The sequence below is a fragment of the Lemur catta genome, chromosome 18 (assembly GCF_020740605.2).
Source record: "Lemur catta isolate mLemCat1 chromosome 18, mLemCat1.pri, whole genome shotgun sequence".
Taxonomy (NCBI): Eukaryota; Metazoa; Chordata; class Mammalia; order Primates; family Lemuridae; genus Lemur; species Lemur catta.
Genome location: NC_059145.1, coordinates 45,839,574 through 45,855,438, shown reverse-complemented (window position 1 = coordinate 45,855,438; position 15,865 = coordinate 45,839,574). Strand labels below are relative to the sequence as shown.

Here is a 15,865-nt window from a genome sequence, read left to right as displayed (position 1 = left end):
GGAAAAAATAACATGTCTACTTTGCAAGTACAACTTTATAGGAACTCCCTGTGTTGATCAAAGCCTGGTAGGCAGAAGCCACTTTGATCTGAGCATAGTAAAAATCATGTTTTAAATTCGAGGGCTATGAGAAAGCTCTCCTCACCCTTTAAAACTCTTCAAATTTTGGCTGATGTTTAGAAATTCAACCGGTAAAGATTTATTAAGTGGTGGATAGGATGGTAAAAAGTCATGTCACCTGGGAGGTGGCTTCAGGATCTAGTGGAATTCTGTTATCTGTTTATGAAGAGAGAAGGTTAAGGATTTATTCTTTCAAAATAGGAAGGTGGAGAGCCTAGAGTCTAAACTCAAACTGAATTTGACGCCACTTCTTTGACTTCCATTGGCATCATATCGGACAAGTTGTTTAATCAAGTTGAGCATCAGTTTTACCATCTGTAACATGGGACTGATGATGCCACCTTTCATAATGTTACATGACATTATCCACAGCATCTAGTGCAGTCTCTGATAAACCAAGGTACCAGCATCTCCCCCAAACTCTGCACCACCCTCAAAAAAATCATTCATTATCTTCTTGACTAGGCATTAGGGAAACAAAGACTAAAAATGTGCGGCCCCTGCCTTCAAAGAGTTCTGTTTATGGCAGACAACTGCAGGCTGCAGCATGAGACATACCAAGGCAGAGGGGTGGGAGGTATAAAAGGAGGCACCTGGCTTGGTCAAGGAAGCTCTTCTAGAGTAGAGTTGTACCCTGACCCTGGGGAGCTGCACAGGTGAAATGGTGGGGGGAGAGGCCTGAAGCACACAGTGCCTGGAGGGGATGACAAGCGGTTTGGCAGGACTGGAGAGGAGTCACACCCACACCCAGGGCATGGGCACGGCAGGGGTCATTGAAGCGGGAAGGGCCTGGGATCTCAAGCCAGGAAGTTTATTTTTTTCCTGTTCCTTGGAAACCTCTTTAGCTAAGGGAGATCCTTTGAAATGTCTTTATTCTGCCCTAAAAGAGTGAAGAAGGGAATACCTGGCACAAACTGAATAATACGCAGGGATATGGTTGCCAGAAAGGACCGGATCAGGTTGCAGCAGGCGTCATTATTCCCTTCCAAATTAGCAACTGCCATGGCACAGAATTCTTAAATGATGCAAATAGATTAATGTTTTTATTTAGCCAGAACTAAGCCTGAGTTTCATAATTGATGTTTCTCCTTCTGGCCATAGAACTGCCTTAAGGTTAATAAGGATTTTTTTCTTTTATTTTGGTTTTTACTTTTCCTTCTGTTTTAGAAAATATTTATTTAAAAGGGCATTTCCACTCAGCATTCATGTCTTTCTCCTAATTCCTATAAATGAAGGAAAGGCAAAGGAAACCAAAATATAAACTTGGATGCAAATTCAAATTTAAATTTTTTAGATTAAAATAAAATCACTCTTCATCCCCCTAACTTGCATTTATTCCAGTGAAATCTCCAAATTCAACCAGTCTTTATTTGTGAGCTTAATTTCAGTAGATGTTTCGTTATTCCTTGGGCAAAAGGGAAAGGTGATAACAGGGCTTTTCTTTGGGTCTCCGCAGTAACCTATAGTAACCTATACTGTAGTTGGTGACATATTGACTGGTCAGTCTTTTCCTATGAAATGAACAATGTCATGTCTTCAGGTTTTCTCATCTTAATTCCTGCCAAAGACATGATAAAGTTTATACATCAGCTGAGGATATTATTCTCTCTAGTCTACTTTCTTGTGTGGGTGGGCTGTCAGACCAGCTGGAGATTACTGCGGTTTAATGACACATACCTCTGGGACCTTTTAGTTCTCTGTAGCTGCATCCTACGCTGGAAGCCAGTGAGGGTTAATCCGAGAAGCAGATAGCTTTGGGAGAGACAGATTGTATTCTGAGAACCTTCACGTAGGCAAATTTTAGGACACAGTGCTTGAATATGTGCCAATTAAGTTAGATCTTTTGGTTTAGCCGAGGGCTTCAAGTGTAGAAAATTGTTTGCAATTTGGAATGTCAGTCACTTAAAATTTAAATAAATGTGGGCTTGTGGTTCAAGTTTAAATTTGAAAATGGCATGGACTTTTAAAATTGTTTTTGTATGCATGGAGGGAAAGCTTTGGTCAGCGTGATTGCTTCTTAGGATCACCCTTGAGCAGCAAAGTAGGATAGTGAACAGATTCGAAACATAAATTCAGGAGCCAAGTGTTGTCAACTTGTAGCTTGACATAGGCACTTACCCACCTCGTGACAGTGGGCAACTTATTTAATTCTCTTGTGCCACCGTTTCCCTCAATGAAAGAAGAGGAAATATAATAAATAAAAAAGGGTTCCTGAGAGACTTTAGAGCAGAACCTGCCACAGATAAAATATTCCTGCAAAAAATGTTAGATGATGATTATCATTGTCATTAACATCACTTAGACTTGTATGTTTGGCCAATGGAGAAGGTGTTTCCAGAGGGTGTGATGGTGTTGTAGAAATTATGTCTGAGTCATCTAGAATTATTTTTTAACTTTCTAAAAACATTTTCAAGTGTTAATAGCATAAAGAGAATAATAAAAAAGTGCTTATTAAGTGCCAAGCATTATATATGTATGATATAAAATATATAGCAAAACCTGAATCCAGTACAGTCTGTTGTATGTCCTATAAAGTTGTCTGCAGCTGTTACACACCATAGATGTGTCATTAAAAATATTTTTTAATGGTATCATTAAAAATAGAGGTATCATTAAAAATATTTTTATATCTCTGTGTACTTGACCCTGAGGTTCATTTATAAAATATGGACTACTGATGAATTTTCTGCCATGTTTCAGCTTTATTTTTCAGAAACCATATTATTTTTCATTTGCTTTTTTTCTCCTAATATGAATAGTATATGTATTTATTCTGATTATAAAGTCAATAAATACTTACATAGAGAAATGTAAAGAATATTACTGTCTTAATAATTCCAACTGTCTCTCTCTGCACTGTAGTCTGATTTTTTTTTTTTTTTTTGAGACAGTCTCGCTGTGTTTCCCAGGCTAGAGTGAGTGCCATGGCATCAGCCTAGCTCACAGCAACCTCAAACTCCTGGGCTTAAGCGATCCTACTGCCTTAGCCTCCCGGGTAGCTGGGACTGCAGGCATGCACCACCATGCCCGGTTAATTTTTTCTATATATATATTTTAGTTGGCCAGATAATTTCTTTCTATTTTTAGTAGAGACGGGGTCTCGCTCTTGCCGAGGCTGGTCTCGAACTCCTGACCTCGAGCAATCCACCCACCTCGGCCTCCCAGAGTGCTAGGATTACAGGCGTGAGCCACCGCGCCTGGCCTGGTCTGATTTTTTGACAGTACACATCTGGTACTTTCAGAAGGTCCACAGTGAGTATTTTATATATATATATATGGGGTGGTGGTGTATATCTATCTCTCATCTCCATATCACATTTGTTTTCTAAAGCATTTTACTAAACAGTATACTAACGCAATATCAGTGGATATATACATACCAAATTCTGTTCTCTCTTAAAGTGTATAGATTATCAAACAATTTAAATTTTTTTGTAACAAATTGATTTTGATACAAATACTGTAACTTCTATTTTTTAAATATTATTTGATATATTTTTGTGTATTCTCCTACTTTTATCCTTTGAGTCTTTTTTTTTTTTTTTTTTTTTTTGGAAGTTGTTTCCAAAGTTGTTTCCAAGTTGTTTTTTTTTTGGAAGCTGTTTCATTTATAGCTCTTATAAATGTTGGTCTTATTCCTGTGTCTTATTTTTGCCTGCTTTATCCCCAAATCTGGGTCATCTAAAGGCCTGTTTCCTTTTGCTCTCACCCTTGGGTGACTTTGTTTCTTCACTTGTACTAGCAATTGTTGATTATATGTTGGACATTGTGACAGAGTTATTGTAGAGACTCTGGTTTCTGTAGTTTTTTTCTAAAGAGCATTGAGTTTTCTTCTTTAAGGCAATTAATCTTGATTTTATAGAGCTTGGTTTTCTACTTTGTTAGGAACAGTGTCTTTCAGGTTTTTCCCTTAGACCTGGCATAGATAACCTTAATCCTGAAACATAGTCTTTACTCCTGAAGTACGGCTCTTCCTTGGTTTCCTGGGGAAGCTTGAGGCATTTACCAAGACCCTCTAACTTGGCCGTGCTCTACTCCACACTGTTCTTCCCTGTGAAGGGCAGGAGCTGAAGTCTCTGCTCAGATCTGTCACTGTTCTATGTACTGCTTTAAACTGGGACTCTTTGGAATCGCTCCCACATATACACAGTTCTGGGGTCAGCCAAGGATTTGAAGGGAGTTTCTAGGTCGATTGTGGAGCTCCCCTCTGGCTCTCCCTCCTTCCTGGGCCTCCCCTGCCACCTCAATTTCCAGCTACCCTGAGCACCCTGAATCCTATCCTCTGCTATTTCATGAGTTCTAGTCATCCTGCACACAGACTGCTGACCATTTTCATTGGAGAAGCCTTATAAATATGAATGTTACCTAGTATGTATGGTTCGTTTTTTTAAAGGTCGAATTCCTTGAATTTCTGTCTTCATTTGGCTTCTCTCTAGTGCCTTCAAGTAGTTATTTTTATATTTTTTTCATAGTTTATAATTGTTATCTGCAGGAGGACTAGTCTGCTATTATCTACTTCTCTGTTACTGGAACTCACTTGGAATAACTCAGCTTTAATAGCTGCATAACTTTCCAAGGTATTGGTATTCCCAAATTTATTTTGCCATCTCATCATTGAAGAAAATTTGACTTTATTTTTATATTTGTTGCCAGTGGAAACAGTGCTTATGCTAAGAGGTCTCTAGAACCAGACAGATTGGTTCATTTCACATTATTAATCTCCTACTTCATAGATGTGTTACCTTTAATACGTTATTTGGTCTCTTTTTGTCTCCATTTACTGATCTGCAAAATGGATTTCATAATTGTTTCTGTATCCTTACATCCATGATGATTAAGTGGATCAATATATTTAAATATTTAAGCATTTATTTACCCATAGAATGAAATAAGTGGTAGCCCATTTTGTTATTATTTATCCCAGGTGTTCTGAAATTTTCTCTGATATACCTTGATGTCATTTTTCAGTCACTGTTTTGAATATTCAGTGGGTTCTTTTAATCTGGAAATTAATATTCCTCAATTTTAGGAATTTTTTGCATTTTTAAAATAATTTATTCCTCATCCTCTCTGTTATGTCTTTCTGTATCTCCATTTTCTTCCTTTAGTCATCCATTTTCTATCTCTTTGCTACGTTTTTTTGGAAAGTTGCCTCAATTTTCTCTTCCAAGCTTTCTATTGAATTCTTTATTGTTATTATCATGTTTTCAGTTAAGTTTATTCTTATTCACTAACTAAATATTTGTTGTTAATTTATCATCCTGTTGTTTTTTTCATGGATGAAATAAATATAGTCTTTCATATTTGGATGGTATCGTAGCATTTTTTAAAAAAGCTTTCTTCCAATCTGAGCACTATATCTATTTCTTCTGTTATTCTTTTTGTTTTGTTCTTTGTCTTTCATGTGGGAGGTTTCCGCAAATATCTTATCATCTTGGGCTCTTTACTCATACTTAAGTGTAATCAATAACAGGATTGGAGATGCTGTGTGTGTGTGTGTGTGTGTGTGTGTGTGTGTGTGTGTGTGTGTGTGTGTATGTGTGAGGGAAGGTCTCTTCATATGGATGTGATGTGTAGGCTTCACCATAGGTTAAAGCAAACTATTTCTGTGCTCCCTTCCACCCCCCAGTTGGGGGAATCTCCAAAGTTAGCAGCACCTCCGGGGGCTTCCATTTGAACACAACAGTTTTTCCTCAAGGAAATCTCCTAGTCTCTGGCCCAGGTATAACCTGAATGCCATTACCTTAAGAACCAAGTGTGGGAAGTGGGTCAGAGGCCTCAGTGTTTTGATGTAGGTTTTTAATGAGTCCTCCTGTTTTCAGTGTGACTTTACATTGCACCCTCAGTGTGCCTGGAGTCTTGAGTCCAGAGCTTCTCTTGCCCAGTCTCTCCTGAGAGAAGCTACCTTTCTACTTCACCCTTTATCCTCTTTTATGGAGGAACCTGGTGCCCCCTGATTTTTTTTAACCTTTTCAGAACAAATTGGCATAATCTTGTTGCCTTTCCACTCCGCAAACTTGGATTTTAGTTTTCTTCACTCTGCCAAGTCAGTTATTCTTTATGTACTTCTGTCTTTTACAATTTTGTTGACACCACTCATCTGCTTATGTTTTCCTCTGTTGTTTCTTTATTCCTGAGGTTTTTTTCTAAATAACTTTTTAGAGTTCTTTTCCATCATTTTTCTACGGTTTTGAGAGACATCATAGAAGATGAATGTCTTAATCCTGTACGTGTGACTAGAAGTATTTTTGTTAAATTTAATCCTTGGTATCTTATAATATTTTATCTGATTTATAAGTATTAAACATGTTATCTGAACATTCTCCCTTTTTTTATTAGCTCTTTTCCAGTGAGCAGTACATCATGAGTAATGCACTGAAGTCTTCCTTCTCTGTTTGGAGTCTCATGGGTTTATGCCCAGTTAGAAGCATTTTCATTCCATAAGATGGAAGTGGTTGATGTTTTGCATGTTAATTTCTTTTCCCTGTGGCCCAGTTTCAGTTTAGATGCTCAGAGCAGATTTGATCCTCTCCAGAACATCCTTCTCTTTTGCATCTCATAAAAGGACATATTAGGCCTGTGTGCTGGACTACTTTGCATGTCCAGCTGGACACCTTAGATTGTATCACCAGTCTTAACTTGGTTTGCTAATAGTGGATATCAAAATAGAGATTTAGAGCCTCCAAATGACATTTAAAATTATTTTAAATATTATTTAAATTTTCTATTAGTTGCTAGAATAAAATTATGCATTATTAAATATTTCTAGCGGGTTGATTAATATAATTTTGAGTAATTTAAACTAGGCACAGCTTTGCTTGATGGTTAAGAGCATGATCTTTGGAGGAAGTTACAAGCTGAGTGATCTTGGGAAAATTAATTACTTTCTCTTTGCTTCAATTTTTTTTCTTTGTTAAATGAGGATAATAATAGTACCCACTTCCTAATGTTGTTATGAGGGGTAAATTAAATTTGCAAAGTACTTAAAACTGTCCCTGGCTTCTAATAAATATGGTATGTCTGCTGTAATACACTTTGAATCAGGAATACAGTGTTACGTAACACAAGGACCATAATCATATGTGATCACCCCCCACGTTTAATAGAGCAGAAGAGCATGTCTGTTAATGGCAGATCAGGCAATTGGGACTTACCCTTCCACTGAGGATGACTAGAAAAGCTGAATAAAATATGAGGGAAAAATAATAAAATACCTCTCTTCAAAGGCATTAGAGAGCTAAAAAGATGGTGAAGAATCAGTGGGCCAAACCTGAGGGGCACAATGGCCCAAGGAAGTGAGATCAGCATTTGGGGCCAGCTTTCCCCTGGGAAACTTGACAGTTTGTGAAGCTGAGTAGCACTTATGACCATTTCCTGGGACGAGGGAGATGGGAATTAGAGGCCTGAGAAGAAGAGGGACCCTACTGAAAACACCTCACTTTGGGTTGAGATCTCAGAAGGCTTCACTGTTGAAGTAAACACCAGCTGAATGTAGAGGGCCTGTACAGGAACTGTAGCTTAGCTTTAAATCATATCAGTCTTGAAATCACTAATGCATGCCCAGCTTGCTGGTGTTACAGGCACCTAACAAAAACAAATACACATCCTCTCCAGAGGAAAGTCACTTTATCATAGACCTCAACTTTGCAAACCCAAAATGCATAAAAAATAACTGGGTACAAGTGGAGATGAGAAGAAATGCATATAAAGAAGCAGAAAATGGAAAATATAAACAAACCTAAAGAATCCCCAGATAATGAGTTTTCAGAGACAGATTTAAAAATAACTGTGTTACTATACTCAAGGAGGTAAAGGAAAAATTACAAATTTAGGTAGAAAAATGAAAACTAAAAAAAGAATAAAATGGAAAATTTAGAATTGAAAAGTATAGTTACCAAATTAAAAAAAAACTTGAAAATGGCTTTAATGACAGGTTAAACAAAGATGAAGAAAAAATGAATAAACAATTAAAGAATTTCTGACCGAAGTCAGAAAAATATCCAGAATGAAGAGTAGGAAAACAAAAGGATACAAAGCCAGAAGAGAGAATATGAGACTTGAGGAATACAATAGGAAGGTCTAACTAATGTGTGTGATTATAATCATAAAAAGAAAAAGAGAAAAAAAGAGGTTTTATTTGAAGACAAAATGGCTGAGAAACTTCTAAAACTGATGGAGGTTTATGAAATGTGCAGATTCAAGATGCTCTCTATACAAACTCTCTACAAGGCAGGACAAAAACACAAGACAAAATAAACCTGAAGTCCAGAGTTTCTCTCTGCATCTCACAGAAGGCATATGCATAAGGCAAAGGCATGAACTCTGAGTCAGACTGAGACACAGTCAAATCCAGGTTGTCATTGTCTTAGAATGTGTCACTGTGACCCTGAGTCTTCTTATCTGTGAGTGGTGGTAGTAATGATTACCTATAGGATTTTTTTGGACTATATACATGTATATGTATTAGAAAAACCAAGGCATCAGGAACGTACCAGATATCCAATCAATAGTAGTAAATCTATTAAAATCATTATCTTTATTTTTTATTATAATTCTCAGTATATTCATTGAATATTTCAAATATTTGCTTTAATTATCTGTATAGATTTGATTATTTTTATTTAGTTTTAGATTTATTTATTTTTTAAATCACCCTACACCAAATGTCAGTTTTAGGTTTTATTCATTTATTTATTTATTTTGAGACAGAGCCTTGCTCTGTCATCCTCGATAAAGTGCAGTGGCATCATCATAGCTCACTACAACCCAAACTCCTGGGCTCAAGCAATCCTCCTGCCTTAGTCTCCCAGAGTGCTAGGATTACAGGTGTGAGGCACCTCGCCCAGCCAGTTTTAGGTTTATTTTACTTCATATGCTTATGAAAGATACCTTACAGACAAAAGTATGTATAACCCGGACCTTTTAATAAGACGAAGCAGAAGCAGCAACACTGTCACTCTCCACTGGGATGGAACTTTACTGATCATGTTGAAGCCATTCTGTGACTATGCCCAGTGAAATCCTCTCTCCCCTCTTCAGAAATAACAATTTCCTCTTGATAGTTTTGCCTCATTTATTCCTAGAAAATAGATTCTTTGATTTTCTACGTTTTTGACCATTATGTAAAAGAGTCATACTGTATACATGCTGTACAAATAGTTGATATCTAGACTATAGAAAGAACTCCTACAACTAAATAGGAAAAAGACAAGCAACTGATAGAAAAATGAGTAAAATATATAAGCAGGCATTATATAGCAGAGATAGAAATGGCAAATAAACATATGGAATGATGCTTAATTACAATCGTAATTGCAGAACTGCAAATTAAAACTACATTTCATACCCACCAAAACAAAAATTTATATCAAATGTTGGCAGGAAGTGGGACAATTGCAGTTTTCATTTAGAGGGCATAAATTGGTACAATGTCTTTGCAACACAATCAGGTTTCATTTAAAATGTTGCAAATGCATGTGGTGCGCTTCCCTGTCTCAACATCAAGTTTTAAGATATCTCCACATTGATGAACGTACCTGTTGTATGTTCTTTGTCACTGTGGTAGAGTACTCCATTGTATTCATGCACGCTATTTTTTAATACTTCCTCCTGTTTATGAATGTTTGGTTGTTTCTAGGTTTTACTTATTTTATTTTATTTTTGGCTATTTACTTTTGCTATTCTGAATTCAAAATGCTATTTTGAACTGCTATTAATATTCTTTTCTTAGTATATATGCACTTCAGTGTTGATCAGCTAATAACCATAATATGCTCAAATAAAAAAATTAAAAAAATAATAAATAAAAAAATATTCTTCTCTTAGGTTGAACTATGTGAAATTGCTATTTTTATAGGTCAAAATGGTCCACACTTAGAAATTTCCTATGGTTCAACCCAATTTCCGTCTCTTGGTACCTATTTTCAAGATTATATCTGAGGGATATACCTAAGTGTGACAGAAATGCTGGTTCACAGAGTACATGCATTTTCAACTTTTTAAATGAAACCTGCTTGGGACCTGTGACTCCTTTCTTTTTTCTAATTTTCCCCTTTTGGAATGGGAATGTTTATCCAGTGCTTGTCCCACCACTGTATTTTGGAAGTAAAAACTTGCTGTCTGGTTTCACAGGTTCACAGCCAGAGAGGAATGTTGCCTCGGGATAAAATCTTACCTCAGGTTTCACCCATACCTGATTTATATGGTATTTGGATAAGCTTTTGGACTTAGAGTCGATGCTGGAATGGATTAAGACTTTTGGGGCTGTCAGGATGGGGTGAATATATTTTGCATGTGAGAAGGACATGAATTTTAGGGGCTAAAGAATGGAATGTCCTGGGCTGAGTTGTGTCCCCTCAAAATTTATATTTGAAGTGCAAATTCCCAGTACCTCAGATTATTACTGTATTTGGAGATAGGCTGTTTACAGAGGCAGTTGAATTAGAATGAGATTGTTCAGATGGGCTCTATCCAATGTGACTGGTGTCCTATAAGAAGAGGAAATTTGGACACAGACATGTACAGAGGGAAGACCATGTGAAGACAGAAGGAGAAGATGTCCATCTATAAGCTGAGAATAGAGGCCTCAAAAGAAACAATACCTGCTGACACCTTGATCTCAGATCTCAGACTTCTAGACTTCTAACCTCCAGAACTGTGAACAAAAATAAATTTCTGTTGTTTAAGCCACCCAGTCTGTGGTCTGTGGTACTTTGTTATGGCAGTCCTAGCCAACTAATGTCCCTACCTATTTGCCAAAACCACTCCATCTCAATTAATGTGGCTTTATAGTAAGGACATTCAGTATTGACTAGAGATAGTGACAGTGGACATTTCATCTTTTTCATGATCTTAGGGGAAAGCATTCAGTCTTCGTCATTGAGTATGATATTAATTGTAGGTTTTTGTTGTTACTATTTTAATTTTTGTAAATGCCCTTTATATGATTGTGGAAGTTTCCTTGTAGTTTTAGTTTGCAGATGGTTTCTACCACAGATGGGTATTGAATTTTGTCAAATACTTTTTCTGCATCTATTGAAGTGGTTGTATGATTTTTTCCCTTTTATTAGGTGAATTACACAGATTGATTTTTGAATGTTGAGCCAACCTTGATTTACTTAGATAAATCCCACTTTGTCATGGTATATAATCCTTTTTATATCTTGCTGGATTGGTTTGCTAACATTTTGTTGAGGATGTTTGTATCCATGTTTATGATGGCCTTCAGTTCTGGGGAATTTTCTGATACTATTTATTTTATTTTATCCCTAGCTGCAGTCATTCATTAAAAATGATTTTTAAAAATAGGGTTTCTCATAATTTTTAGGTATGTACTGCTTGAAGGTGTTTCTCTGAATTTTCATCTTTTCTACTATGAAGAGAATGGCTAAATGAGATTATTTTATTATATTTTTTGCAGAAGAGAATCTGTTGATTTCTAGTTTATATTTCATAGTTATGTGATTAAAACTTTAAGCAATATAGTGTACCTAGGATATTACTTTTTAAAAAAGTATTATGATTTATTTAATTTTGCAATTATATTCAGTACGTAGTATTTAAAACTTCAAACCACAAAAATTTAGAATTTTTGGATACTGCCTTTTGACAGTTTATGGAAATCCATACTAAGTCTTACGTATGATTGGTTGTGTTGAAAAGAATAATTTTTTTTTTAATTGTTGGGATGATGAAACTGGCAGATGATCAATTATCTTCTCTTTTTCTCTGCAGCCTTGCTGAAGTCATCTGTAAATATTGGTGAGTATGAATGCAGAGAAAGATACTGCCTTATATAAATAAGATATAAACACTGTATTTCTCTGTTTTAGTGACAGAATAGGTTGATTTTGTCCATGTGGAGCTTTTATCTTGCTCTCAATTTGTGGTCTTTCCTTTTGGTTTCCCAGGTCTTGTTTCATCATCTGTGTGGGGTATTAAATCATGGGGAGGAAGCTGGACCTGTCTGGTTTGACTGATGATGAAACAGAGCATGTTCTTCAGGTGGTTCAGAGAGACTTCAATCTTCGCAAAAAAGAAGAAGAACGACTAAGGTGAGATGCCTCTGTTACTTAACAGGGTACAGTGTAGCGTGTGTGGACAAGTGAAACAGGTTACCTGAGAGTGTTCCTTGCTGCTAGCCCTTAGTGTGGATACACATATATGTTTAAGAGAAGAATGCCCCGTCCTCTGTAGAAAGGCTAGCCAGCTTCAACGTTGGGCGCCATAATGTTATTTCAGAAATGTGACTGTTCACACTCCCAATCAAGGTTTTGCTGGAACTGTTCACCCTGTAAGTTGCCGTTAGCTATAGAATGGGTGGAGTTTGTGGTGAAGGTGGCTGTCTTGAGCTTCCCTCTGGCTTTAGTTTTTCTGTTAGCAGTTCTTATTGAACAATAGCCAAAGCGTTAAGTAAACAATTCTTGGGGGAATTAGATTCACATATGTACAATCTTTCGTTTGAAGTCTCAGCTGCCATGGTACAGGGAAAGAGCTCTAAAGATTAGATATAAGGAAACTGACCATCAGGTAGGGATTGGATCACCTAGCCCAGCACCAGCCCCTCATTTTATAGAAGAGAAAACTGAGGCACAGAGGGGTAGTCTTCTGACTTCTCTATAGTTGATATTTCCTTGTGGAATGCTCTTGGAAATGCTGTTGCCGTTCAGTTGGACAGAACTGCCTAAACTGTCAGAGTGATAGAAATGAGATCATGTGTTGGGCTTAGTGTATTAAAACCTGGTAATGAGTCATCATTAGCTTCCCCTGTTATTCCTTGGGATTCTGAGAGTTTATTCACATCATCATCTTCTTCATTAGACACAAAGCAAAGACTTGTTTTGCCCACTGTTACATACCTAATAGCTAGAACAGTGCCTAGCACATGGTTTTTAAAATCAATTACTTAATTAACAGATTTCCTATCTTCCCTCCAACAAGCATATACTGAATATATACCATATGTGAGGCCAAAAAAAAAAATGGTGGAAATAAAGATGATTATGCTAGGGTGCTTATAGCCTAGCAAAGAAGGTAACATTGTCAAGAAACATAAAGTCTGAGGTTCTCCGGGGGAAAAGGAAAATAATACATTTTGGGGGTAGGAAAGATTGACCAGTTTTAAGCCAAGTGAGAAAGAGCTGACTAGAGCTTTGGCACAAACCTGCATTTCCATATTTCGATATGGAATGTAAAAGAGAACAGAGTCAAGAACGTTCCCAAGGTTTTTGGCCTGGGAAACTGGAAGAATGAAGTTGTCATTCGGTGAATAGAGAAGACAGAGGAATAGGGTGGTTGGTACTCAGGCAAAATTGAGAGTTCTGTCTTCAGCATCTTCAATTTGAGGTGATTATTAGACATGTGAAGGAGGCATCAAGTTGGCATATATATATATATGCAACTAGGAATCAGGTAGGAGGTCCAAGTTGTAGATTTAAATGCTGTAATGGAAAAAGTCACCTAAATGATAGGAGAGTAGATGGAATAGGGAAATGTAGTACAATTGCTGGGCAATACTAAGACCAGCTTAAAGTTTGAGGTCACTATTTTACATTGAGACCAGTTTCCTCATGGCAGTGTGTTTTTCCTGCATCATTCTGTTTCTCTCTCCTCTTCTGAACCATGGGCAAGAACCATGTCTTACTCAGTTTTGTGCTCCAATTTCTGATCACAGGGCCTGGCACATAGTGGGTGTGCCCTAAATATCTGTGGAACCAATGGATAAATGTAGATTGCTTGTCAATCCATATGACCAACTTCATGTGTGGCTTGAAGAACTGGTCTTAATATTTTCTTTGAATCATAAAGACTTATCTGTATATCATGATTTGTCTCCTGGAAATTCAAATATGGGTAAGCCAAGACCTCGTTTAGTGCCCTGTTCTGATTGTGGAGATCTGCCTTGGCATCACTGCAGAGTCAGGTGCCAGTCTGTGTGGGAGAGCAGCTTTCTGGTCTTTAAAGGCTGTGCAGTAGCCACTATAGTAGACTCAACAAGATGGGCACAATCTTTCTGGTGAGGGCATGTAGTCTTAGTGGACAGCGGTTCTGTGCAAATGCTTGGTCGCTGGAAAAAATTGGTGGTTGAAACCATCAGTGGCCAAAGAGGAAGGACTGCTGGCCACAGTACCACTTGTGGTCCTGGGATGGGACATCTTTTCTCTGAAGGCAATTGTCACTCTGCCTATGATCAGTGACATGACTCGGCAGGTACCTAGCAAATGGAGGTGACACTCTGAATGCTTTCAGCAAAGAATCTTACTCTTTGGTAAAAAGAGGTTAAGACAACACCACTGCAAAACCACTGAAATCACCAAATAGTTGCCTCACTTTTCCATATTGCTTGGATTTAGGGCAAATGAAAGAATCTAGGAAGTAGTATTATAGAAAGCATTTTTGAATTGAATTTTGAAAGTGTTTTAGAATTGTAGAAAGTTTTTTGCTTTAATGAATGTAAAACTCATAATGAAAGGTTTTTCTTTTACAGTGTTGAGTTAGTTTTCTTTTCTTCTCACCAGCTGTTCTTTATTTACGTAGAGTCTCTGGCTAGGTGCCTGAGGGTATGTCTTAGGTGTAGAGGTTATCCAGTGTTTATAATGATCTGTTCTTTAGTGCTGAAATATAGAAGAGTAAATAAATAGAGGGTGGAAGTGTGAATTAATTGTCCTCAGAACATATCATGGTAATATAAAGAGAGATCGTGGGGCTGAAGAATTCATGGAAAGAGAAGTAAAAGGTATAAAGCAGTCACCGTGAACTGACACTGCCCTGGATACTCTGCACAATTCATCTAATTACTTCCTCACTAAAGTCTTTGTAATATGGGCCCCAATTTACTGAGAGGTACCCAGGAACAAGAGATTACAAAAGTTGCTTAGAATCGCACAATTATTGGCATGGAGCCAGGATTCTATTTTCCAACTTGTCTCAGTTATTGTAGACTGGATAAATCCTTTTCAAAATTGTGTTTTTGCTCTTCCTTCCTCCTTAAAATAATTCCTTAATATCATCTAGTATCCAGTAAAATTTATCCAACTGTCTTCTTTTTATGTACACAAGAAATATGTTCATATCACAATACAAACAAGGTCCATTCATTAATTTGGTTGTTTTGAATATTAATTTTGTCATCATTTCTGATTTAAATCAGAAGGCAAGAATGGCACTGGGTGTCTCTAGGAATAGTTTTCCTTTCAATTTGTTGTTCTTATAGTTAGACTGAGTTAGAGATGAAGCTTAGATTTGTTGTAATTTTCCTCCCTTTTAAGAAGTTCCTTTTTTTTTTTTTTACAATTTGTTCTCTTGGGTCTCCTTCCCAATTCTTCTCTTTATTTTTTTATCCATAGCTAAGTGTTCTCTCCTGTGGGGAGAGTGGTAACCCCCATTCATTCAGGAGTGCTGCTATCTGCTGCTGTCCACCACAGCTAACAGCGGACACAAGCACATGACAGTTGGCACATACATATCAGCTGTCGCATGTAGGTGCAGTCGTAGGTGTTCCTATGGACAATGATTCTGTTGACCCCATGTCAGTAAGATGATGAACTCCCCAGCACTGGAGATGTGAGTCATTGGACCTTTCCTCCCACGAAAGCTGTATGTATAGCAGGACTGTATATACATATAGAGGACTGGATGTGCCTGAGAGTAATAGACATGTAATACCAGGCAGTGAGGGAGAAACTTATTTGCAAACTCAGTAGGGTGAGTATTGATTGTGTTTCTCCAAGATACACAACAGCATTCA

At 37.2% G+C, this 15,865-nt stretch overlaps 1 protein-coding gene across 1 annotated transcript in view; it reads left to right on the top strand.

The window, feature by feature from the left end:
• LOC123623600 (myosin VIIA and Rab interacting protein) overlaps nucleotides 1–15,865 on the top strand; it is a 255,538-nt gene that overhangs the window by 30,464 nt on the left and 209,209 nt on the right. The window contains 1 exon segment of the mRNA XM_045530922.1: nucleotides 12,030–12,173. Within this exon segment, the coding sequence (XP_045386878.1) occupies nucleotides 12,064–12,173 (110 nt within the window). The 5' untranslated portion in view covers nucleotides 12,030–12,063.